This window comes from Maniola hyperantus, chromosome 3 (assembly GCF_902806685.2).
Source record: "Maniola hyperantus chromosome 3, iAphHyp1.2, whole genome shotgun sequence".
Taxonomy (NCBI): Eukaryota; Metazoa; Arthropoda; class Insecta; order Lepidoptera; family Nymphalidae; genus Maniola; species Maniola hyperantus.
Window position 1 is genome coordinate 1640297 of NC_048538.1, and position 27026 is coordinate 1667322.

Below are 27026 nucleotides of genomic sequence, written 5' to 3' on the forward strand. Positions count from 1 at the left end.
TTATTCGGCTGTGATACGTACCTACCTTTTAAATCGCTTGATAGTTTATAATATATTTTAATATATACAAGAAAATAAAAGCAAGTATTCTAAAGATATTATAGATTATTATTTTTAGAGTTCCTTTCGACTAGGCATGTATATTAGATGCGTAATAAGACTAAGATAATTACTATTTCCATAGCTTATCTCACACTTGCGCTTTTCCACTTGAGTCAAAATCTGTGAAAAAAAGAAGATATAGATTCATACAAATTCATCCATGCACATTGCACGTCCCTGGGTAAAAGGTAAATAGACCAATACCTATAGAGGAAAAGAGATTTACGATCACTTACAACAAAATTGTTTTGGTCCATCCGTCCCGTGCCGCCAATTCCCTCATATTTCGTCTTGTCATCGTCCAATTGATACTTTATCTCTTTTCGGTACAACTACTACAACAAAAACCACTCTAACTTGAGCTCTATTGCCAAAGAAAATATATTAAAAGCAAGTTTTTTGTTTTTTCAACGCCGGTGGTTCAACAATTAACCTGTAAATCGTAGCTTGACACCTTGTTTGTCACAAAATCTGTCTCACAAAGAATTTTAAACCTTATCTGTATCTGGATAAAGCTTAATTCTGTATGTATTAAAGAATAATTTAGTCATACCCTCACTTAAAGGAAAAGCGACTTTAAAGTTACAGGTTTAGAGTAGAAGTTAATTTGTAACAGATAAGTGTTATTGTTGTACCACCAAGCCGCCCTATATCAGCGGGTGCTAAGCGGTGTGATTGAAACTCATCTACAGAAGATGCCTGATGTCTGATTGTATGTCTGTATGTTTTGCCGAACTGCCGAAACTGTTGGAGGTCCGATTCTTCGTAATGAATTTGTTAGTGGGTGATCGGATCGGTCGGTGTCGCTCTAAACAGGTAGGGCTTATAAATAAAAGATTACACGTACTTTGTCGGTAAACAAAAACACTTCTTTTCGGAAAAAATAACACTATTAATTTTGATATGGATTCTTTCGAAAATGTCGCAAGGATGTTTTTACACGACTGCCCAATAGTTAAAATTTTGCAATGAAATAGGTACCTAGGTTACCTATAAAAATGCGCAAATTTTCCAAATACCTACATATTAGTGCATTGAATGCAAAAAAACAATACTACTAACTGTTTGACGGCAAAAACTAGGTGATTGTATTTATCTGTGGCGTTGCTCTGTGGAGTAGCGAATCTATGTGAAATGTCAATGGCGCGTAGAAAGAGTAGTTTGGTCTTGTGCTCATATAATTAATAATTACTATGTGAACAGTTGAATAAAAGCCTTCTAAAGTATATCAAAGTGATTTTCATTCTTATATTATTTAGTTAGAAGTGAGACATTTTACCTATAGTTTTTGCATTTTTCATCATAATTTAATGTAGGTTTCATGAAAAATTAATTTCTAAATGACTAAATTAAAAACCTTTTTAGTAGTACTGAAATATTTCTACAGCAATATTACAACTTTTATCTTTAAATACATTAATCACTTGATTAAAGTATTAACGTATTTGGTACCTCCGATAAAGCATGTCAAATTTTTAATGACCATAAAAGCATAAGTTTGTGACAACCATATTAACAATGGACCAATGGGGTGACCAACGAATCCACCCTTACTTTCAAAAGAAAAGCACAGTTAAAACTCGAAAGTAAACAAAAAGTTAAACAGGAGTTGTCAATATCCGAACAAAACTTGTTTAATGTCTTAACGGTCGATTTTGTTCACCTGCATTATCTTTAAAACAGTCATAAAAGTCTTTTGTTGATAAAAGTTGCATTATTGGAACTAAGGGATTGCGTTTGTTTTCTTTTGTTTGTTTTTCGCTGTTTTTGGGTTTTGAATGTGACTTTTTGTGGATCTATAAAATTTGCAATGCGTGGTAAATTCTTGCGTGCTCCGCAGGTAGCTAAGTGCCGAAGGATTTACTCGAAATTCGAATTTACTTACAGCTTTTTTTTTTGTTGTTTGGCTTCCTACGCTATTGTAATTGGCCGCGAAAATTCAATTTTTAGCTAGTTTTTCGAAAAGAGTAGACTAGTCATACATCGAAAGGTTATGGTAATGAGTTTTGTGGACATAACACTTATGCATCTACATGTTTTTCCATAAAAACTTTGGCCAAAAATACTCATTTAGTTCATATTTGTTCATGAAAGATAATTTTCAGAATTTTCCTAGATTTGCACAAACTTTGCAATTGTGCATTGCAAGGTTTACATCTCCTGAGGATGGTCCGGTGTCGGGGCGAAACGTGCGTCGAGTGTTTTTTGGGATTTGTGTGGTGCTGCGTGGTGGTGGTGCGCATTGCTTGCCGAGTGGCTGCTTTTCCTGCATGGTTTATCAGTGGGAGGGCGGGCGGTGCATTTCGCATGCTGCATGTTGCATCATACAGATTCGACCTGTTTCAGCAAATTAAGCTTTTGGTTCATATATATGGACTTTTGTGTTGGACTTCCGCAAAGTAACGCCTGCTTCTATACAACAAAAGATAATTTGTCCCATGCACCTCAGGACGAAATAAGTGTTCGTAAAATGTCAATATCGGCAAAAAGGTTGAGCAATAAGTTGGAGCTAGTGGTCGCTCGTCGCTTATCCGACGATTATAATGAGCGGAGCCTGTATTTCCGATCCGCAAGGCCGTCCATTCGCCTTGTTCGATACCGCCGAACGATGCTTGTCTACATCTACACAAAATTAGATACAAAGATAAAAGGTAGGTACACTAGGTTCAGTTGCGCGACAGGCATTTAAATAAATACGTTATCTTTACCGCTTCAAGCTAGATATCTATCTTTTTCTTTACAAAGAGACTACTTAAAGCCTCTTTCGGGACTTAGATTATTACAGTGGTTATTCGGTACGAAAATTTATAAGTAGTGTTAGAATGAAAACCACCTTTTAATCACTGTTTCTTATTAAATTTATTTACAAGTCAGTACAATGAACTAAGTATTCCCAGAGATAGTAGTAGTAGAGTCTACCCAAAACCATAGACTCTCGGAGAATGTCAGAGGGTGCTAGGCCGGGCACAGACTATCAACAAAACCCAACTAACAGTAGGTAAAGTCGGGATGTTCTTTCCTTGAAAACTATTATCCAGCGAGCAGCCTTGGCATGGCAAGGCAGGTGCTACGGAACGAAGGTTAAAGCATTTCAAATATTTTAAAAATGTAGACGATTATCTGCTGTAAAAACACATGCCCTTTGTGCAGCTATTTATAAAAAAAATCGCTCAAGTGCGAGTCACACTTGCAGACAAATGGTTCCGGACCTTCGTACCTACAAGAAATAAGATATTTTTTTTAATTTTCATGGCGACCGTTTTGAAATTTTAATAAGTACCTATTTGTTGTTAAAGTGCAAATAGAAATAATACGGTTATTACTAAAACTACGGTTAGAAATAGAAATACACATTATGTGAAAATCTACGTTTCACGAGTGGACAGACGGACGGACGGACTGACAGCGAGGTTTTGGTAATAGGTGGCAACACAATCCCGATGGCACTTTTTGAGTACGGAACCCTAAAAATGAGTTTATTTCATTGGCTACATAGAGAACTGTAATAATATTTTCATTCATAAAGAGTTTATCAACGGCAGGTAACTCGAGCGGGCTAGGACGCCGCCGCAAGGTCGCCTCCCGCACGACATGTCGCAACTTGTTCAATGAAGTTCTTATAAGTAAGTGTATTGTGTTCTCTTTTTATTGTTTAATCGACTTACGCTTGGTTGCAATTCAACCTGATGCAAGAGTCGCTAAATAAGGCCCGATTTCCTCTAAATCGGAGCGAGGAGGAGATAGGTAGGTATGTGTTCGGTCGACCAATCAGATCCTTATTAGATGATGTGAAAAAAAATCATACCATTTTTTAAGAATCTGATTGGTCGATTGAACACATCTCCTCTTTACTCCGCTTAAGTCGAAACCGGGCCTAAGAATCTTATTTATTGCCAAAGGGGTCGGCCTCGGGGGCGTACGGACTAACCAGTAGTCCCACACCCATCCCAACGTCATCCTAAGCCGTGGTCCGAGCCTCACAGGAGGCGCCCTTAGGAGGGCGTTGCCCCCTGACCTCTCGAATTATTTCTTCGAGCCCTAGGGCTCACCCCCAGGCGGAGCTTCGCGCTCGCCAACCGCCCGGTGACGCTGTAGCGGCCAGTAGGGCCTACGCAGCATAGTCAATCCGAAATAACACACACAAAACAATGTGAACAGAGATTCAAAGAACAACTCGAAAGTGTTTTGACTTAGATCTGAGTGTTTAGATTTTGTGTTACCTACGTAACGTATTTTTTTTCTAATAAGTAATACTTACTTATGTTTTTACACGACTGTCCAAAAAAGTGCAATATTTTCAGGGTCCATTATAATAACTATGTATGTAAGTATGAATGTGAGTTACTTTATTTCATCATAACTTCTAAATACCTGAACAGATTTGGATGTATGTATATTGTTACAAAAGGTGTAACCTATTTACTCATCCCAAGTGACAAATGGCTATAAATTTTTTGAACACACTTCAATAATACTACTACACGAGTAAATATTTTAGACCAGAGGGGAAGCTTCACACTAGCTCACGCACACCACGACGTGCCACGGACGCTCCGTGCGCCCAGTTTGGCGGCAAACGGAGCGTCCGTGACACGTCGTGGTGTGCGTGAGCTGCGCTAGAGTGAGTGAACCTACAGCCAGCCGCTAGTATGAAGCTTCCCCTCTGGTCTATATATCTACTCGTGTGATACTACTTCAACAATATGGCGGCTGTATGGCGCCATTTTCAAAAAGTCATAAGCGAAACATGAGATACCTATCTCAATATCACAGGCGATAGAATAGAGCAATTATTATACGAGAAGGGTTTTGGCCATAGTCGGATACCTGCGTAGTCAACGAGAATCAAGAAGTTTGAAACAAATACACGGTCAATTCTTTCTTACACTTTAGTAAGGTAGGTAGGTATAGTTATTATGCGATAAGTTAAAAGTCAAAAGACGCACACGTGCGGGCCACCTTGCGCCAGCTGTGCCCTCGGCCGCAGCTGCCGCAATCATTGCCAGTCCAATCTCGCAGCCGCAGCACCCACCTTGTGCCGAGCCTTCCTGTACCTGTATAGCTACATTGATTTATTTATTGCTTGTAATATATTGCGTTGATAGCCGAGAGGTTAAGACACCAACTTCCTATTCGGGAGGTCGGGGGTTTCTCTAACTTTTCTGAGCTACGAGTATGTACGTTTTAACTAAGCAATTAAAGCTGCCGCATAGTCCAATCTCGCAGCCGCAGCACCCACCTTGTGCCGAGCCTTCCTGTACCCGTATAGCTACATTGATTTATTTATTGCTTGTAATATATTGCGCTGATAGCCTAGTGGTTAAGACACCAACTTCCTATTCGGGAGGTCGGGGGTTTCTCTAACTTTTCTGAGCTACGAGTATGTACGTTTTAAGCAATTAAAGCTGCCGCAAAGTTCAATCTCGCAGCCGCAGCACCCACCTTGTGCCGAGCCTTCCTGTACCTGTATAGCTACATTGATTTATTTATTGCTTGTAATATATTGCGCTGATAGCCGAGAGGTTAAGACACCAACTTCCTATTCGGGAGGTCGGGGGTTTCTCTAACTTTTCCGAGCTACGAGTATGTACGTTTTAACTAAGCAATTAAAGCTGCCGCATAGTCCAATCTCGCAGCCGCAGCACCCACCTTGTGCCAAGCCTTCCTGTACCCGTACATTGATTTATTTATTGCTTGCAATAGAGGGTGAAACCAGAACGCTAGCAAAAACGTAGCTTTATTGTTATACAACCTAAACACAATCCTATACCAATAACCATTTGTATCATTTTTCTCATTTCGCCGCATTGATTCCGAGTGGCCTACTTACGCAACATTCGTTGACCTCTAGCGTCATTTGCAATATATAGGATTGCTTTATATGGGATTGCTTTATATGGGATTTTTCAATATTTTTTCGCGTATTTTTTGTGGTATCATATCAGTAATCATCAGTTAGGTACTGTCACTCGTCTTCGTTTTTGCCAGCGTTCTGGTTACACCCTGTATATTGCGTTGATGGTCTAGTCGTTAAAACACCAATTTTCTAATCGGGAGGTCGGGGGTTCGATCCGGGCACGCACCTCTAACTTTTCGGAGTTATGTGCGTTTCAATTAAAATTCACTTGCTTTAACAGTAAAGGAAAACATCGTGAGGAAACCTGCATACCTGAGATTCTCCATAATGTTCTCTAAGGTGTGTTAAGTCTACCAATCCGCACATGGCCAGCGTGGTAGACTATGGCCAAAACCCTTTTTACTATGAGAGGCGACCTGTGGTCTGAAGTCAGCCGGTGATGGGTTGATCATGATGATGATGATGATGCTAGCCTACTGGTAAATACATCAACTACCTACTATACTAACTACTTGTGAGGTCGGGGGTTCAATCCCGTCCACGCACCTCTAACTTTTCCGAGCTATGTGCGTTTTGAGCTGCCACAACCCACAAATTTTGCTAGCGTTCTGGTTACACTCAATCAAATTAATTTGCTGCTAATTATTATGCTCGACAAATACTCAATTTCACCCAGTCAAATACCTGAACAAGAGTCATTAGAGCTAGTATTCTATAAATAGTACGCAAGCTGGGAAATCAAAAACAAGTGCGAGTCAGGCTCGCACAACGAGGGTTCCGTAGGACAGCTCTATTTTTTCGACATTTTGCACGATAATTCAAAAACTATGATGCATAAAAATAAATAAAAATCTGTTTTAGAATGCACGGGTGAAGTCCTTTCATATGATACCCCAGTTGATATAGTTATCTTACTTTGAAAATTGTAAATCCTAATTATTAGTTCATGACCACAATTTAATTTTTTTTGTGATGTAAACACAAATTCACGGTTTTCAGATTTTCCCCCGAATGTCTGCTATAAGATCTACCTACATGCCAAATTTCATGATTCTAGGTCAACGGGAAGTACCCTGTAGGTTTCTTGACAGACAGACGGACAACAAAGTGAGGATAAGGGTTCCGTTTTCCTTTTGAGGTACGGAACCCTAAAAAGTAGTCAGAACTCAAGAGCAGCTGTCTTTACGTAATAGAACGACATCGATTGACCTCACTTTTTGTGACGCCGAGCCACATTGTCGTATCTGATGAATAATTCAGATGAATTTTGAGCTAGACCCATTTGTTAGTCCGGCGACGAATTCAAGTTGCTACTTAAGATGTTATCTGATTCTGGAGTCACGAACTGATATATTACAAAATGTGTAAGATATACAAAGAACTGTGTTTTTATATGAATTGCGAGGTGGCACGTTAAGTGATTAACACCGCCCATGAATATTTGCAGCACCAGAGAAACTGCCAATGCGTTGCCGGCGCTTTTGGTATTCGTTGACTCCTTGAAAAATCCCATATCAAGTTTCAAACTTATATATAAGTATGCCTGCTTTTCAAAAGATTTCAACCTAAAAACTTTTACAACTTTTTTTTAAATAAAAGGACCACCAAATTCCTGAAAGGCCAGCCAATGCATCGATGGTTCCTCTGGTGCTGCAAATGTTCATGGGTGGCGGTAATCACTTAACATCAGGTGACCGGCCTGCTCGTTTGCTCGCTATTTTTATTATAATAAAAAAAACAAATACATAAGTGCAATGGTAGCGCGTTGATGTCTTTTGTATGTCGAACAATACGGTATTTTACACCATGCAAGAACAAATCTAAAAATGTATAATAGTATTAGAAATAAGAAATAGAGAAATGTTAATTCAAGTTTATAAAATTGTATAATTGATTTTATATTTTTGTTATTTATTATCATTTTAAAGATTTAATTTCTTCACAGCTCATGAGCCTATAAAGAAAAAATAGAAGTTGTATAAATCCCACTTCATGTCATTTATGTTTAAACGCCCCGATCTAGGTTTTGGATATACATATTATTTTATTAATAGTTCCCACTCCCCCGTATATACGGATCCGCTGCGTATCCCCACTTATACAGTAGGCAGCACAATAATTCAGTATTTTCAGAAATTCCATCTGCCTAAATCCGGGGCGGTTCTATAGTAGTCTGCGATAAGTACCAAGTACCAAACCATCTCAAGTTATAAATCAAAGCCCAAAGGTACTTACCAGGAGTTATGATCTTCAAAAATGACCACATTGATGATCATAAACCACATTATATTAAGTTATGCCCCAAAGTATATTTCATCCACATTTGTATAAAGTGAGGTATTAATATGGGCAATAAATCACATTCCCAAACAAAGCGCTTCGAATGTGTTGGAGGGAATCTATCACATTGTCACATAATGTTTCATGCCTGTATGAGAAGGGTGACCATGGGTAATGCACTCTTCTGTCCACATTATCTAAAAGGAAAAGGTGACTGACTTACTGACTGAACTATCTATCTACTGGACAGATTGTGCTGAAATTTGGCATGCAGATAGCTATTATGATGTAGGAACTCTTTAATTTTCCGTGATAAAAATTAGCCTATGTCACTCTCCAGATCTTTAATCAGATCTATACCCATGCAAGAAATCTCGTCAATCCGTTGCTCTGTTGCAAACTCACAACTCAAATTATTTATTCAGAATTGGTAAAATTTTACGCTTCCTGATTGTCAAAAATTTTTATTTGTAAGATGATAATATGATACAGTGGTGATAATTAATACGTGCTTAAAACTAAAGCTACGAGGGTTCCAAACGCGCCCAGGTCTGAGAAGAGCCCACAACAAACTCAGCCGGGTATTCTTTTTATAATCACCACTTTACAAAATACACTTAGTACTAACACAAAGCTATTAAGCAACTCATTCCCAAGCTTTCTTATCATTCAAATAATCCTTTACATTGTAATAGGATTATTTTTTAATAAGTTTACGTTTTATGAAAACTTTGAACTTGTTGAGAGACATCTCCAATATGTCTTCTGGAAGCTTATTATAAAAACGTATAGAATTACGAACAAATGAATTGCTAACTTTACTTAGCCTGGAGGTGGGCATTACAAGTTTATTTTTATTTCTAGTATTTACATTATGACAGTCACTTTTTTTTAATTTGTGTATATTTTTATGGACGTACAATAAATTATCAAAAATATATTGATTATGCATTGACATAATTTTAAATTTGATTTAAATTTGCGACGTGGTTGAAGAGAGAACCAACAAACCAATAAACAAACACACTTTCATAATTATAATTATTAGGGGTAGTGATTTATTATTTAAAATTGATGAAATTCGTGGTCACCCTAATAATAGTTATCTACAGTAATCATAATCTATCACACGTAGTTGGACGTTATTGGTGCAATGCTCCGCTGTACTTCGAAATTTGAGGTCTATCAAATGGTCTCTTTATACTTATGACGTAGGTACATACTTTCACAAAATGATTAGGGTTAGTCTGAAATAATTCTACCTATTTTTTATTTTGTACGTTTGTTATGTACGTTTCTATTCCACGCACAAATAAAGTAAGTAATAAGTATGAAAATTAATAGTTTAATTTATTAGGAAATTCTTTATCTAAATATATAAAACGAAAAGGTGACTGACTGACTGATCTTTCAACGCACAGCTCAAACTACTGGACGGATCGGGCTGAAATTTGGCATGCAGATAGCTACCCCTAAGGGGGTGTAATAGGGGTTTGAAATTTATGTAGTCCACGCGGATGAAGTCGCGAGCATAAGCTAGTAAATTATAAAACTTTGCCCTTGTACACTTTTTCTTTGTTTCGTTGTTGTTGTTGTTTTTCGTTGTTCGGTTCTTAGGAACCGAAAATTTTGTGTCTATCACCTCAAACTCTAATATAAGCGGACTATGAAGTCTATATAATATTATTTATGCCTCAAATAGTTAGTTTCAAAAAAAATATTATTGTATAGCTTTGTCATGTAAAGAAATCTATCTGAAAATCAGCAAAAATTGATAGTTAACCACTCACCCGTGATTTGACGGATCCGTCAAAATACGAATCGAATGAGTACGTATTTGTGTGACTTCGAATAATCACGGAATGGAACCGAATATGGATGAGCGCACAAACATCCAGATAACTAGAGTCTGCCTAACGAAAGGCGAGACTGGAAAAGCGAAAAAAAAAAAATTAAAAATATCAGTATTGCAACTTTGAAATTAGCATGTCAGACCTGGAATAACCTAATTTGATAGAACAGAAATAAAAATAAGCCATTCTAAAGGATCAAATTAGGTAATTCCAGGTCTGTCATACTAATTTATGACATTTTATTACCAAATACGACAAGGTGCTTGAGTAACTTAATAATTTTTATGCCATTTTTAACTAGTATTATCTAGATTATAATATGCCATATTTTGTACAATCATTTTATTATTGTATTGTTCTATGCCGATCTGACTTTCGTAAGCGCTTGTAATGAGTCTAAATCGAAATAAATACAAAATACAAATACAAATTTTTGGGCTGCAATACAGTTATTTTTTAATATGCCGCGCTTTTCCAGTCTCATCTTTCGTTAGCGAGACTCTACTTAGTTAAAACTTTAAACGATCACTTTTATAGAATGGTCCATATTATAACACACTTTGGTCACAAAGAAGTGAAATGTGTGACCTATGGCCGCGGTGACTCAGCTGCGATAAATGCCTGTGTGTCCGGCGCAACGTCGCACTAAGCTGACACGGGTATGCATGCACAGTGCATTGTTTAATGATCTATTTGTTACCATTACAAAGAATAGGGCCTTCGAAATTAGACCCTATAGAACCATTCGCTGATGGATAAAAGTTAGAAAGACCTCCTAACTGATGCCACTGGTAAGTATGGTAAGTAAGTAGATGATGCCCTTGACTTCGTCGTCAATGCTTTAAATTTTGGCCCGGTAAAAGGTAACAGACAGACAAAATTTAAATAAAAATTAGTGGAGTTTTTTCCTTTTATCAGCCCTTACCTATTATAAGGTCAAGTGTGACCGCAATCAATTCCATCTCGTCGTTATGTGTATGTAGGCGTGTTGATGTCAAAAGAGTTCTTACTGTCATGGATTCTATTAAAAAGTATGTAAGTAAGATGTAGTGTTTAGCTCAGGCTAGCTAGTTTAGAGTGAGGTGAGGGGTCGCTGTGAGGGGTGATGGGAGGCGACCATAGGTAGGGTTACTACTTATTAATTACTACCTTCTGATGTCGGCTAAAGATCAATAATACTTATCGGCCATCCTCTTGTTCTCCGACATGTATAATATGTGTGTCGTTGCATCGTCAATACTATCGCGTAAAAACATGTGTATCTAAGCATAAACAACACCATAACACCAATGTTATTTATAATCATAAGTTACCATAGAAATAAAACAATCGTGAGAGCCATAAGCTTTTCAATCCAAATAGGACGCAGGCCATAACAGATATGATTCAAATCAAACAAAGATAATATCTCGCGGGTAATGTATTCGGACATTAATGAATTCTTAGAGATATTGTAAGGGAGCGTTAGGGCGGTCACAAACGGTAGACTGGGTTTACTCTTATTAGGTAGGGCTGATGCCCGCGACTTCGCCCGCGTGGAGCTAGGTTTTTAAAAATCCCGTGGGAACTCTTTGATTTTCCGGGATAAAAAGTAGCCCATGTCACTCTCCAGGTCTTTATCTATACCCATGCAAAAAATCACGTCAATCCGTTGCACCGTTGCGACATTACGACGTGATTGAAGGAAAAACCAACAAACAAACACACTTTCGCATTTATAATAAGGGTACTGATATCTAAAGGCAAAAATTATTCCAGGATTATTAAGGAACTGAATATTTAAGGGCAAAACTAATTATTATTTCTGTATAAAAAGTTAAGCATTTCTTTCTTTTTGGTAGAAAAAAACGTAGAACCTCTAAACTAACATGGGGTTATTCAAGGGGCGGACCAACAAATTCCTAAAAGGCCGGCAACGCATCGGCGGCTCCTCTGGTGCTGCAAATGTCCATGGGCGGCGGTAATCACTTAACATCAGGTGACCCGCCTGCTCATTTGCTCGCTATATCTATTTTTTAAAAAAAACTAAAGTACTACAAAAAGGTATAATTACATGATGGTTTTTGTTGTCACCTTTTATTTATAATATTACAAAAAAGTGAAAACAGCTAATTGAAACATTGTTATAATATGTAAAACACTGTTTGTGTACACCGTAATACCGTAAGTTTGAGGATACAATACTACTTAAATAGAGTTAAATATCAAATTGTAAGGGGAAGGTTCGTACCGACTGCCGTAGATTTTGAGAACTCAACTTTTAAGCAAATTAAAATCTGGTTATTTAGTTGCCTCATACATAACTGACATTTTCTCAAGACATGAAAAAAACGCTTGAAAATCGGAATTCTACTTGAATACCTAGCTGTTTTTTGTTCTTCTTGTATTAAAGAATATTCATTTATTGATTAAAACCTATTATTAGCTCTAAGTTAATTAATTTTAAGATTAATTAGTTTAATTATTAAGCTGTTGGTTTTCCAACTAAATTAAAAATGTATAAGTAAACTAAAAACCATTTTATATTTTTAACGATCCTAAATATTTTACAGTTTGCACCCAGCCTTATTTCCCAAAATAATATGGGAAGATAGAGTTCACCGACCTGGATCTGAAAAGGACCCAATTTGACTATATTCATAAGGCATAATAATATTAAGTTGAACGCTTTATTCGGCCCATTTTGATGTAAAGTAGTTGTAAACAATTGAGTTGAGGGGACGTGAGGGAACGTCTTAGCAGTGACCGTTTGACATCGCCTATTCAAATTAAAGATATCTTGGAATATAATGCTTTTGTTGAAATAGAAATGGGATACGGATTTTATTATTCATAGGATTAGCTGCTTAACTAGTTTTTGATGTGGTTTTTTGTTTGGATATTGAGGAATTTAATCTTGATGGTGGTGGCTATCTATTGTTTACTTCTTCTACATGGGAAGGCAAGCTTAGATTGGATACCTATCACTACAGCACAGAATAAACAAAACTGTCGTGAGTGATATCCATTATAAATATTAAAAAATATCAGGGGCTGATCTATATATAAAAAAACCGGCCAAAAACTATGATGCATAAAAATAAATAAAAATCTGTTTTAGAATGTACAGGTGAAGACCTTTCATATGATACCCCACTTGATATAGTCACTCACTTCGAAAGTTGAAAATACTAATTATTAGTTCATGACCACAATTTAATTTTTTTTTGTGTGATCTAACCCTAAATTCACGGTTTTCAGATTTTCCCCAAATTTCAGCTATGAGATCTACCTACCTGCCAAATTTCATGATTCTAGGTCAACGGGAAGTACCATGTAGGTTTCTTGACAGACAGACGGACAGACAGACAGACAGACAGACAGACAACAAAGTGATCCTATAAGGGTTCCGTTTTTCCTTTTGAGGTACGGAACCCCTTAAAAATACCTAAGGACTTTTTGGGCTCCAGCCCATCGCCATTTGGATATTTATTTATTTATTTTTTAAAGGGCAAAATACAGAGAAAAAATGAATAAAAATATAAAAATAAAATAAAAAACATTTGTCGGAGTATGCCCGACTAGTTTCAAACCAGTCCAGTTATGGCCAGTCAGTGTCACTTAGGAATTGGAATGATCAAGGGATTCCAACGATACCCCATACAGGATTACATCCAAATCTGTTTAGGCATTTAAAGTCATGGTGGAATAAAGAAACGCACATACATGATCGCTGAAAACATTATAGGTACACCGTTTTTGGGCAGTTGGGTAAGAATAATTACTACTATTGTTTTCCAATAATAATTATTAGTGTTAATTATTTTTGGATTTAAAAAATTTCAAAAAAATGCATTATCGCAATCTATTAAGTCAACAACAAAATATCACATACCTCCGTCTATAATAATAGTAACCCGATCGTATAAACGTCGAACAATACGAAACCCAAAAACTTTATCCTATGCACCTCTTTCCCTTTTGAGACGTGACGATATTGTTTGGAACAGCCGGATTCGAACCCGATACCTTTATATTTTAACGAAGCGTAAAAAACCGGCCAAGTGCAAGTCAGGCTCGCGCAACGAGGGTTCCGTACCACAGTCAAAAACGACAATTCAAAAACCATGATGCATAAAATAAAAATCTGTTTTAGAATGCACAGGTGGAGACCTTTCATATGGTACCCCACTAGATATAGTTATCTTACTTCGAAAATTGAAAACACTAATTATTAGTTCATGACCACAATTTAATTTTTTTTTTTTGTGTGATGTAACCATAAATACACGGTTTTTTTTAGATTTTTCCCCAAATGTCTGCTATAAGACCTACCTACCTGCTAAATTTCATGATTCTAGGTCAACGGGAAGTACCCTTGTAGGTTACTTGACAGACAGACAGACAACCAAGTGATCCTTTAAGGGTTCCGTTTTACCTTTTGAGGTACAGAACCCTAAAAATAATGAAAATACATATTTAGGTACTTGCCTACCTCCATAGTATAGGACTTCACTGGCACAAGTAGAGCCCCAACCAAAAATAACTAATAGGTACTAGATGAAACCCGCGTTTTCCCGTAGAATCTCTTTGATTTTCCGGGTAATACCTACCTAGTCTATGGCTATCTACAGTTTGAAAGCTGTTTTTTATTATTCAGATACAAGTTAACCCTTGACTGCAATCTAACTTGGTGGTAAGTGACGATGTAGTCTAAGATGTACAACACAAGAATACCTTGGAAGTTGGACAACACAATTTCATTATTATACTTGACTAGCTGACCTGCCCCGGCTTCGCTCGGGTGGAGTTTAGAAAATTGAGGCGGAGGTTGAATTAAATTTTTCTCTCCGTAAGAACCATCCTCGTACTTCAAGGAATATAGAAAAGAATTAGCGAAATCGGTTCAGCTGTTCTCGAGATTTGCGATGAGCAACACATTTACTGATTCATTTTTATATTATAGATAAATAAATAATAATAATGAAACTTAGGAATAAGACAGTTAGGTAAGTTATACATAGACTAGGAGCAAGCTATAACCCTGCCAGCCGTGGTCAAAGCCATGGCGGGCAGCGATGGGTCTTGGAAAGCGGTTGAGTCCTTTTCGAGGAGATAATGTCGCAGAAGGAGTCGGCGGAGCGCATGAGAGAAGATGATTTCGACTCTCATGCCATCCGTCGTAGGAGGGTCGGGCGTAGGCGAGCCGCCCACGACCGCCGCCTACCCCCTTGAGAAGGACTCTCGGGCAATGGACGCGGGGAGTCTATCGTCCGGAAAGAAACCAGTCCTCGAGTCGGGAGGCGCACCTTCGTGTTCCTGGTGCGCCTCAGACGGGTTGTAGGGATTTTAATGGTCCCCTGAGGTGGGTCCTTAGCAGGCGCCGCTGGCTGGGTTGCGCGAACGTGTTTGGCCCCGTAGCCCAGCCACCAGGCGATGCGTGGAACATCGTGGGGTTTTAGTCGGTAAGAGTCCGACATAACCTCCGTACCTCCCCGGGTGCGGTGGCATCCATGAGGATTTCCACACGGAAAAAAAAAAAAAAAAAAAGGAGCAAGCTGTAAAAGTGCCTAGCTATTAAGTAGCTATTTCTTAGAAAACGCTTCAGACTTTACAGCATAAAGCCAAAAGCCGCGGCTAACAATTTAGTTTCTGTAGCGCTGGTTCTCACGACATGCGGCTTGCACGCGTATTACTTGCACTCAACAAAACAGCACACCATACATACGAGCTTTGAGGACTTTTCCACGAAACTCAAAGAATTGGGATGATGACTACTAGTCAAATCAGCGACTTTTTATCAAACGTCAAGACGCTTGCTTAGTAAGGGAACTTGTATGAACTATAGATGTGACGTCATAAATGTTTGATGTCCTTTTTTAGTTAAATCGATAATTTAAAATGGTTAGCAAACTTAAAACTAACAGCGGACGTGGATTTTACGAATTTCAGAAGACCCTCTATTTAATAATTCCTAAGAAATAATAATTTATTTTCGACATAATATTATTATTCACCATACAACACAATTTCATTCAGTATAATAATGAAACTTTTTTTTTTTTTTTTTTTTTTTTTTTTTTTTTCTGTCTTTTTTTTTTTTTTTTTAATACAATAAAACTTAAAGCTAGCCTTATCTAATTATGAAACTTAGGAATAAGACAGTTAGATAAGGAAGATAATGCAAAAGTAACTATTTCTTAGAACACGCTTCAGACTTTACAGCATAAAGCCAAAAGCCGCGGCTAACAATTTAGTTCCTGTAGCGCTGGTTCTCACGACCTGCGGCTTGCACGCGTATTACTTGCATTCAACAAAACAGCACACGAGCTTTGTGGACGCTTTTTTACCCGACTACGACAAAGCTTAAAGGAAGTCTATGTATGTTTGTGTGTTCCACCGTAGCGCCAAAACTCAGCCGATAGTGATGAATGAGGTGTCAATCGATTTGTTATTATAACATAGGCTACATTTTATATGAATTAAATCAATATAACGGATGCTACGTTGGTCGTACGGGGTCTCTGTATTTTTTTTTACTATGATATAGAGTGGGATGTCAACTGAAAGATGAGAAAGTTCTGAGTTCATAAACATAAATATACTAAGTACAACATTAAAAATACCAAGGGACAGAAAAACAATTTTATTATATTATGTTTGCGGTTATTAAGAGGAGTTGTCAGGTTTTGGTTTTCGACCTTTATCTGATGTTGTTATTCAAGACTATCCAGCCCATCTCGGCTTCTGAAAATCATTTCTTAGTGGGGACTAACACTAAGGACACGCTGTAAACTTCCACGCAGGCACAATCTCTTTCTAAACGCAACAATTAAGGGTATGTTTCCACTTAAGCAAAGATGTGTGTTTTCGTCCAATCAGATTATAACTATCTTGCGTATGCTCGCTACTTCATCCGCTAAAGGATTTTTGAAAATTCAACCCCTAAATTGGTCAAAAAGAGATTTGTAATTTCTAAGCTAGGTAGTAAAATCAACCAATTAATTAGCCATCACCAGAGACATCTAGTTTTCAAAGCCGACCTTAATCACCTGTCCACTTTGCTCCATAGTTCACCTGCTTGAAGCGAGATAGGTATACAATAACACTGTCTAATTAGACAAAGACGGCAAGACTGTTGATAGACCGGTACGGCTGCGAGAAGTGAGAACAAGAGGACAACATCACTTAACAATCATACAGTTGGACAACGAATGTGCTTCGGCAGAACAATGGAAGAGGGGAAGTGAATGCCACGTATCACATAAATACCCAGAGTATATGGTTCAGGACTTACGGTGTATTTTTACTTGCCAAGACATTGCAGACATTTTTAGCAACTATATGAAAATGAAAATGAAAATGAAAATCTTTTTTATTCGTATAAACTTTTACAAGTGCTTACGAATAGTCGGATGCATCTACCACTGGTTCGGAATGCCTTTCCTGCCGAGAAGAACCAGCAAGAAACTATAAGCGTTTTACTCGTGCTAAATTAAACAAAACATTAAATATCTGCTCTCATTTGTAAAATTATGCTGAATTTTCATAAGTCCTAATAACGTGCGTTTTATCATGTACATAAGCACTTAGCATAGCCAAAAGTAACGCAGATTTCGTGCTCAGTAGTAAGCCGGTGATGGGTTGATCATGATGATGATGAGACAATTTATAAGCCCACGATCAAAAACAAGAGAAGTCTCAGCATGTTCTATCTTAATAAAAATCTACAAAAAAAATTGGCAACTGTAGGATTATAAATACTATCTGTCCCGGCTTACTCACGTGTGTAGTCGACGTTAGCCCGACTAGTTTCGAACCCATCCGGGGTCCTTTTTCAAGGGAGTCCGTCCGCGCACGCGCCGCGGTTTTGACTGCGGGACGCACGTGCCGCTGCCCGTAGAGCCCGTTGTGACTTGTGAGGGTGGCTGGGGTGGGGGGGAGACAGCTGCCGATCGTCTACCGACAGTTCCTGCTGTTCTTCATCACTGGAACCGTCACCGAATTCCATTTATAATGGAAATCACTCACGGTAGTTTAAACGCTAAAATAACTGTAGGATTGTTACACGGTGGCACAGGTGACCGGTTAGCATTGCAAGGTCGTTCCGCGGGGTGAGTGCGCCCGCGTCGCGCGTCGCCATCGTGCCAAAACACAGTTTATTACAATATGCAGACACTATTGACTTTTAATTGATAAATTAGAATAGAATAGAATAGAATAATGTTTATTCGAGGTATATAGGTGGTACATGGTGTAGGCAATATCGTCCTGTACAGCAGTGCAACACCTCGAACAGGTAGGCCACTCGGCTTGTGTTGAGACGTCGGGCCCCTCAGACACAAACCTCTAGAGCAAATATCTGAGGTACCAGATGCCCCAACGCTGATTTTCAGTGACCGCCTTTTAAATATTACCTAAACGTCAGTGGCATAGAATATATAAAGTTGGCGAGTAAATGGATAAATAAAATAAAATAAAGTGTTTACAGTTTTTAAATTTAAAGTGATATAAAAGAAGAAATAAGAAATAATACATTGAAATAGATGTTGTAAATTGTAAGAATAGGAAAATTGTACGATAGTTTTTTTTTTTTGTAAGTATAATAAAGAAAAAATAAAATAAAATAAAATAGCTCGCAAGGAGTGGATGAGAAAGTAAAGTTTGGTAAGATAAATAAATTTTGACTAAATCTGTAACTTTTGAAATTAACTACATACCTAGTTATGAAACCAGTCGCGATGTTCATATCGCTAATCGCATCTCCCTGGCGCAGTGATGAGCGCTGTGGTCTTAATAGTGGGAGGTCCCGGGTTCGATTCCTGGCAGGGGTTTGGAATTTTATAATTTCTAAATTTCTGGTCTGGTCTGGTGGGAGGCTTCGGCCGTGGCTAGTTACCACCCTACCGGCAAAGCCGTGCCGCCAAGCGATTTAGCGTTCCGGTACGATGCCGTGTAGAAACCAAAGGGGTATGGGTTTAATAAAAAAATAAAAACTGCCATACCCCTTCCAGGTTAGACCGCTATTATCTTAGACTGCATCATCACTTACCACCAGGTGAGATTGCAGTCAAGGGCTAACTTGTATCTGAATTAAAAAAAAAAAAAAAAAAAATCTTCTCCGCATAGAATCGGATGCGTCGACGACTGCTAAGTGCTACAGTTCTTGCAATTCACGAAGGCGAGTGGCTCCTGTATACGTAAGGAACACTAAATGTGTTTGATAGTGCTTGCTTGCGACTGATTGGTCCGACATGCACGCACACTTACACACTACACTTACTACACACCACACACGTTACCACACGTAAAGTTCACTAGCCTTCGTGAGTTGCAAGAACTGTAACTAGTTATGTAACCGGTCGCGGTGTTTTTATTTTATTTTATTTTATTTAAACCAAATAATAATTGTACATTTTTCCGCTTCACATCCTGAAACTCTCTTGAGTGTATGTGGAAACGGGCGGAGCGTACATTTGCCCACGATTCTATATCGCTCATGTTGCTATTTCATTTTATCTATTTAATCAGTAAGGAACACTCACAATACCTACACATATTTACCATTTATTGCATTTACTACATGACTTACACACTAACACACTGCTATGTATTTAGATGATAAGTGTAGGTAGGTATACAACATTTGCAATAATTGTGCTAAGTAAACTTAATATTATGATTAATAGTTAGCAATAGTGATTAATAGTTAGCAATAGTGTTTGGTTTATTACCCCTATTGTTTACGTGGCATGTCGAATGTAATCCTATTGTTATTGCTAAAGACGGTCTCAAGTGGAAACACGCCAGTTAATATTGAATGCACTATTCTTACCTTTTTACCATCATATTTTCATCCTCATAATTTAGCGACTGACTGCAATCTGAGATTGCAGTCAATCGTTAAATTGTGTTAAATCTTGTTCATAAATAAATATTGATCTTGGATGAAGGACAACATCTTGAGGAAACCTGCATGCCTGAGTAATGTCCTCAAAGGCGTGTGACGAAGTCTGCCAACCAGCACTTGGCTAGCATTGGCCAGCGTGGCTATGGCAAAATCCCTCTCATTCTGACAAAAGACCTGTGCTAAGTAGTGAGCCGACGATAGGTACGTAGGTAGGTACAGCATTCATTGAAAGTAAGTACATGTTGTGATATGTGACTATTTTTATTTTACATAAAGACAGTAGGTAAAGTTAAGCATTCATGAAATTTAACCCTTTGTTTATCAAAGCCACTAGGGCTCGTTAAATGACAGTAAAACTAGATTCGAATCGTCGCTTGACCACAACTTGAAGCTTTTGTAAACAACGCCATCTATCGACAACTGTCTGAACCGCTTTATGGTTAGCGACCACCCAATGCGAATCCGTAATGAAAACATAGAGGTCGACAGGGTTCATCATTCATTTTTTGTTATATATATTATTGTATATGAGTAGAAGTGAATTTGGAATTTTAGAAAAGTTTAAGAATAAAAGTGCAACTATGAACGAAAATTTAAAAAAAAATGTGTAGGTAGCTAGTTGAAGTATGAATAAGGATAATTTTTTAAAAAGTAAATTAAGTAAGTATACCTACCTACCAAATTACCTATAGAAATAAGTAGGTACCTACCTACCGTATAGTAAGTATTTATTTTGGAATTTACCTACCGAGTACCGACCCTTGATTATCCTTACAAAAAATGTTCTTACCTTGGCGTAGTCGACAGGTGAAGCATTCACGGGACTTGTGAACAAACCCTCGCTGAAACAAAAAATAAATCAAATAGTAATAAATCACTAATAAATAAATCAACTGACATTTCTAAATAATTTTCATTTCTAGCTCTATCAATAAAAATAACTAACTACCTAGTTCTTTTTATTGAAGCACAAGCACAAGATATCTACCTTAACTAAATAAATAAATAAATATAATATCTTTATTTGCAAAAAGATTTGGCACATAAGACTTTGACCACTGGCTCCCAAAGAAGTATAAACTGTGTCATGGGAGCCTGTTACATAAGCTTTTTCTAATTTACATTTTACTTTTTCATATTTTTATTTCGAAAAAGATTTCCATAATTTTAACAAGTAGGAAAGTTTAAAAAACCATTTTGTTTTTTTCAAGAATTGTATGTATCCAGTGACACTCGTGTAATCAAGACTAATCTAATGACGTGGTTATCAGTTTTATCAAAATCGGTTGAGCTGTTGAGTAGTTACGAGCAGACATAGAAACGAACATACATATATTACATACATCATTCATACCTACAGGTCAAAAACATAACCCTCCTTTGACCCTCCGTTGGACGAATCTAATGACGTATCATTCATCAAAATCGGTGAAGCCGTTGAGTAGTTACGAGCGGACATAGAAACGGATATAAATACAGCATACATGTCAAACACAATATAACCTTCATCTTCAAGGCCAAGACGAATCTAGTAACGTATCATTTATCAAAATCGGTTGAGCAGTTGAGATAGAAACGGATATACATATAGCATACGTACAGGTCCAACACAATACATCCTCAAATCCACGTCATCAAGACGAATGTAATGACGTATCATTCATCAAAATCGGTTGAGCCGTTGAGTAGTTACGAGCAGGCGTAGCTTAGGTACGGACATGATTACATCAAAGACTCTTGTAATTAAAGTAGTATTTTCAGAAATCAATTACTGCCTCCATGGAGCGGAACACCGCAATTATGGATACTAAGTAGCAACGTCTCTTGATTACTAAGATATTAATTGAATTACAATCTCTGGAATGACATGCCTAAAGAGAATAAAGGAATCTGACTTATTTTCTTCTAATGAAATAATAGTAGAAACCAGCTCAACGAATATCGGGGTTCTCTAACGCTACGCTTTCCAGTGCAAGGTCGCTATTCTAGCACCTCTGGACCCCTACGTCAATCGGTTTTTCGAACTATAATATGTCCTGCTCATTGCCACTTCACCTTCGAAACCCGTTGAGCTATATCGGTAACTCTGGTAACTTGTTCTCCTAGGGATCTCATCATTTCTGATTTGATGACGTAGAGAAATCCCCAAGCATCTCTCTTCATCGCCCGCTGAGTGATTCTGAGCTTTCTTAGGAGGAGGACGTTGAACTTCCTAATTAGTAAAGTCTAGTCTGAGCAAAGTCAAAGTAGGTAAGTGATAGGTACCTACGCTCTATAGATCTCAGTCTAGAAATTGCCTCAACAGCTACCATTTGTACAACAAGCATGGCCAGCTCACCGAATCATAAAATATATGCATATTAATTGAATAATGGATTCATAGCAATAAATGTCATTTTGTAATTTATCACAAACCTTCCTTGACACTCTCGCGCTATTAATTTTACATAACAGACAACAGTGCATAGCCCGATAATCGGTTTAATGCACTTTGATTTTTCTTCATTAGCATAGAATAGAACAAGTTATGCAACTATTAGTTAAATAACATTACGTGGTTGTCCGTCATAAAGTGCTCATTTTAATGCCATCGCCTGAGACAATGTATTATGAGCCTGATGATAATATTAACGGCGTTTTTATGCTAAGTTTATTTTTTAATTTGTTTACCGGTTTACACTTGAATGCGATCTTGGCAAGTGCTTGATGACTAACTGTATATGTAGCAATGGTCTAAAAGCCCATTAAAACTAGAACTAGGTAGGTATGTCATAGTATAAAGACTGAATTTTTATCCTGCAATGAATAGGACCGTTTGGCTTATAGAACTAGAATCATCTAAACTCAGTGGTTTGGCTACTATGAACCTTGGGTCGTGGTTATGGCGAACTCACAAACATGCAGGTTTTCTCACAATGTTTTCCTACATCGTTCAAGCAAGTGATATTTTTATAAAGACAATTTTTAAATAAATACAGCAACAGAGATATAAAGCCAGGCATTCGTTCTCTAGATACCTAAGTATACTAAGTTATAAATTAAATTAGAAATTACTGCAACATCGTAAAAAATTAAAAAAGTAACAAGTTCCTACTTCCACGCGTGCATTAAATAAAATTAATATTAATATTTAATACTACATGCAAAATCCATTGTGCGATCAATAAATCTTTTGAACACGGTCCATTGCATCGCGCCGATTATTCCCACTTATACCGATTATTAAGCAAAACGGCCGGAAACATCGAGATCGTCACGCGAAAATGGCAATATCTCAAACGTACGCGTCCGAGATGAATGTAATTTTCCTCGCAACTAAAGATAATTATTGTAAAAGTAAAATTAATTGTAAATAATTGTTGTAAAGAGAAAAATATTATAATGCGCCCGTTCCCCTTTTTTTGCGTGAAATATTAATATGAATGAATGAATCAATCTGTTTTTATTAGTTGATCCAACACTTATTGAACATAACATACCAATATTAACAGAAGGTACCCTAATCAACATCCAAATGTTGCGCGGCGCGCCAATGAAACTCGAACTTAGCTGTAAGTAAATGTACATGAGGTTACAAAATGCAACTACAAAGCTAGGTACTATATAAATATAGGGATTACTTTAAAGTTTTCTACGGAAGATACTTAGTACCTCTACAAAAAAATCTTGTAATATAAATACTTATTTACTTAATTTTGCAAGTGCAAGTCGTCTTCCGATTTTTTAGGACGCTGACTACATTAGGATTTTGTAATAATAACCTTTAACCTTAACTTAACTAAAGCTATTTAAGTATTATAGAAATAGAAATTCTTTATTAGCGTAATGTGTGACAAACGATGATAATTATTATAAAATTTCATCACATTAGCCGTAGCGGCGTACAAAATATATTGTGGTAGGTAGGTATACAATTTTAGAAATGAATTATTATTTTTGTAAATTTTCATGCATTCTCGACTCTAGTATCATAAGGTCGGATGTGTACCTCCGACCAAACTCACTTTTTTACATAAAGGTAATGAGCATTTCGGGCTCTTTCTGCCAAGCTGACACCAGTATTTCTATCTCTTTTCGTTGCAAAGATAAATACATGCATAATGTCGTATCTGAACACATTCTAAAAATTTGGAGAACCATAATTATATTTTTTGACTTGCGTATGTATGCACCAAAGCAATGGAGAAAAATGATAGATGTATTTTGAGTTCGACCATTATGCTACGAAATAAGTTTATTTGTAATACTAGCTGGTACTGCAGTTACGCACTTCTGCTTCTAAAATATGTAATAATTTTGTTAGGTAAAATCACAACAGATGTTATGCTTCGAATTTTTTGTATTAATATTTGGACTGTGAATCATTTAAGACTTTTTGCCTTGTAATATAAATAATTTTGCAATAAAATTCATGGAAGTAAGTTGAAATAAAGCTTTTTGTTTGTGACTACATTAAAGTTGATGTGATTAATAGGTAAGAGATCCATCCTATTTCACCAAAATTTTGGACTAAACTGCGGGAAAAAAGTAAAGAGCCAGAATAAAGCTGAAGACATTTTGAAAATGTAGACTAGAAAATCTTTTAGGACCACGAAAATCACACCATGGAAATCTAAGCATATATTATAATAATACCCCACTAAGCAAAAAACCGTACATTTATGGTGTTTTTTATGAATCATAGTTCAAATCATCAGTTCAAAAATTTATTGCCCTAGTTTTTAAGGTAGCCTTAAAAAATTAGAGTACCTAATCAATTTTTTTCTTCTTTACCCGTCTTATAATCGACCGAATTTGATATTAATCCAGAGCAGAAATTATAAGGCACCTACAATATGTGATGATAGTGATTCTAACGAAACATACCAAATTATAGGAAGCTTTAGATTATGTTAATTTAAATGTAAATGTAGTATAAATTAATTTATTAATTAAACAACTAATAAAAGTGAAAGTAAAAAAATAAAAAAACTTAACTAAAACACGAAAGAAACAGTTTAAAAAAGTATCTCTTAAAAAAACAGTCGAAACAGAAGCAATGGAATTTTCAAGAAAGCAGAAAGTATTTTTTTTATTACAAAAGTGGCAATGCCGGATTTGACTAACAGTAAATCCTTATACCTGCGTAGTTTCTGCACCTTAAAAACGATTCATGATGCTACCAGCAGTGTTGCTACTTTAATGTGGTCTGAAAACATCAGCTGCAGCGGAAGGAATAAAACAGTATCTTGTCTTATTTCATTAATCTACTAGAGAAGAAACAAAGTATTCTCGAAATTGTTGAAGAATTGACTTTGTGGTCTGATAATTGTGTCGGTCATATTAGGAGCATGATAATCGTTATGGCTTACTTATGATTATTATAAGGATTACCACACTAAAAGGTGATAAATCACAAGCTTTATGCTAAAATGCAACATGTACCTACGTGGAGTAAGATGTAATCCATGCACAAATAGAAAAAAAGGGAACAGCTGAAAACAATGCAGATTACTAAACTAAGAGATTGGTCACAGTTTACAAGAACATGCGAAGGAAACAAAACTTTTTGATAAGTTTGATTTGGCACTACAACATATTTTTAAAGACCACATCCCTTTACAAAGGTGATATATCAGGACCGTTTGTTATATATATAAAAAAAAGAACGGCGGGGATTTTCAGATTTCGGAATATATTACCTGGCTACAACTAACGCAATAATGCTGGGTGTTATTATTTTATAAAAACTACTTTAAAGAAGACTTTTTTGTATTTCATTAGTATGTTATAGGTGCATATAAACTTAAAATTCTTCCCCGCTTTCGCCCAATATACGACATAATGAGAAACCATTATCCACTGTAAAATATAACCAACTTTTGCAGTAGGTACCTGATGACCTCCATTCTTACTTTACGTACCTAATCATTATAAGGAAAATCAGGCTATGTTGGCATGTTTTAGATTTCTATATTGATGTAACTGTCATGTATGCAATTCCACAAAAAATGTTTGGCCCACTGTAGGTTTCTAATTACTTTGTAATTTTTTTTTTCCAATTTTTGGCCGTTGTTTTTAATTAATGGGCTTTATTTGTGAATTTGTAAATGTTATTTTCATTCATTCAGAAGTCACAAGGTTTACACGGATGCAATGGTCAGACTATCGGGCGAATGCAATTATTATGTTTCAGATCTAACTAATCAGTTTCAGAAAAATCAGATAGGTACATTGTTGCTATCTCACAAAACTCCTTAATGATTTTTGTGAGATAACTACTGTGATCTTTTGTCCGAATATTACTTATGTATAATCAGTATGAAATATTAAGTAATAGATCCGACTTTTATTTCAAATTTGTAATAGTAAAAATTGCAGCCATAAAGTCGGTTTACAACTTATGCACACAATTTTTTAGCACAGTTACGATTATTACCAGCATAAAGTCGCATATCGTCCATTTTGAAGAAATTGTGAGTTTATATTTTATTTATTAATGATAAAGTATTTCTAGTAATGGTTAATGATAGGTACAGTTAAGTATTAAATATTACAAAAACAACTGAAATCGTATCTCTAGTAGTTTAGAAATTATGACCCGATTTCCCTAGCATTTTTGTTTTGGCTCTCCTGAAAAGTAGCAAAAATCCACATCCGACCTTATGATACTAGAGTCGAGCATTTTTTTCATTATATTACATACTTCCACCAGTATGCCTTAAAACCGTCCTTATGCAATCTAAAGGTTTTTTCAAAAAGAGGAGACACATTACTCAAATCGGCGTATATTTTATTATATCGGTTTAGCCATTTAAAGTAAAGAAACAGACGGACGGACAAACTTTCATATTTATAATGTGGTGGTTGTTGCATCGGTATAGGCGTAGATTTTATTATAGATTGTAGTGGTAAGTGCTTGTTATGGGTTGTTCTTCTCGTGTTTAAATGCTTCATTAATTTCGCTTTACTTTCTAATTATTCTCTGCGATACATCACTAATTGATTCCAATCAACCGGGAAGGTATTGAATATTACAATTTACATGAAAGTGCGGTATTTTATC

General features: G+C 36.6%; 1 protein-coding gene across 1 annotated transcript in view; it reads right to left on the bottom strand.

Moving 5' to 3' along the window:
* Traf4 (TNF receptor associated factor 4) overlaps positions 1-27026 on the bottom strand; it is a 99769-nt gene that overhangs the window by 65028 nt on the left and 7715 nt on the right. The window contains exon 2 of the mRNA XM_034984264.2: positions 20772-20823. Coding sequence (XP_034840155.1) covers positions 20772-20823 — 52 coding nt within the window. The remainder of the gene's footprint in view (positions 1-20771; positions 20824-27026) is intronic.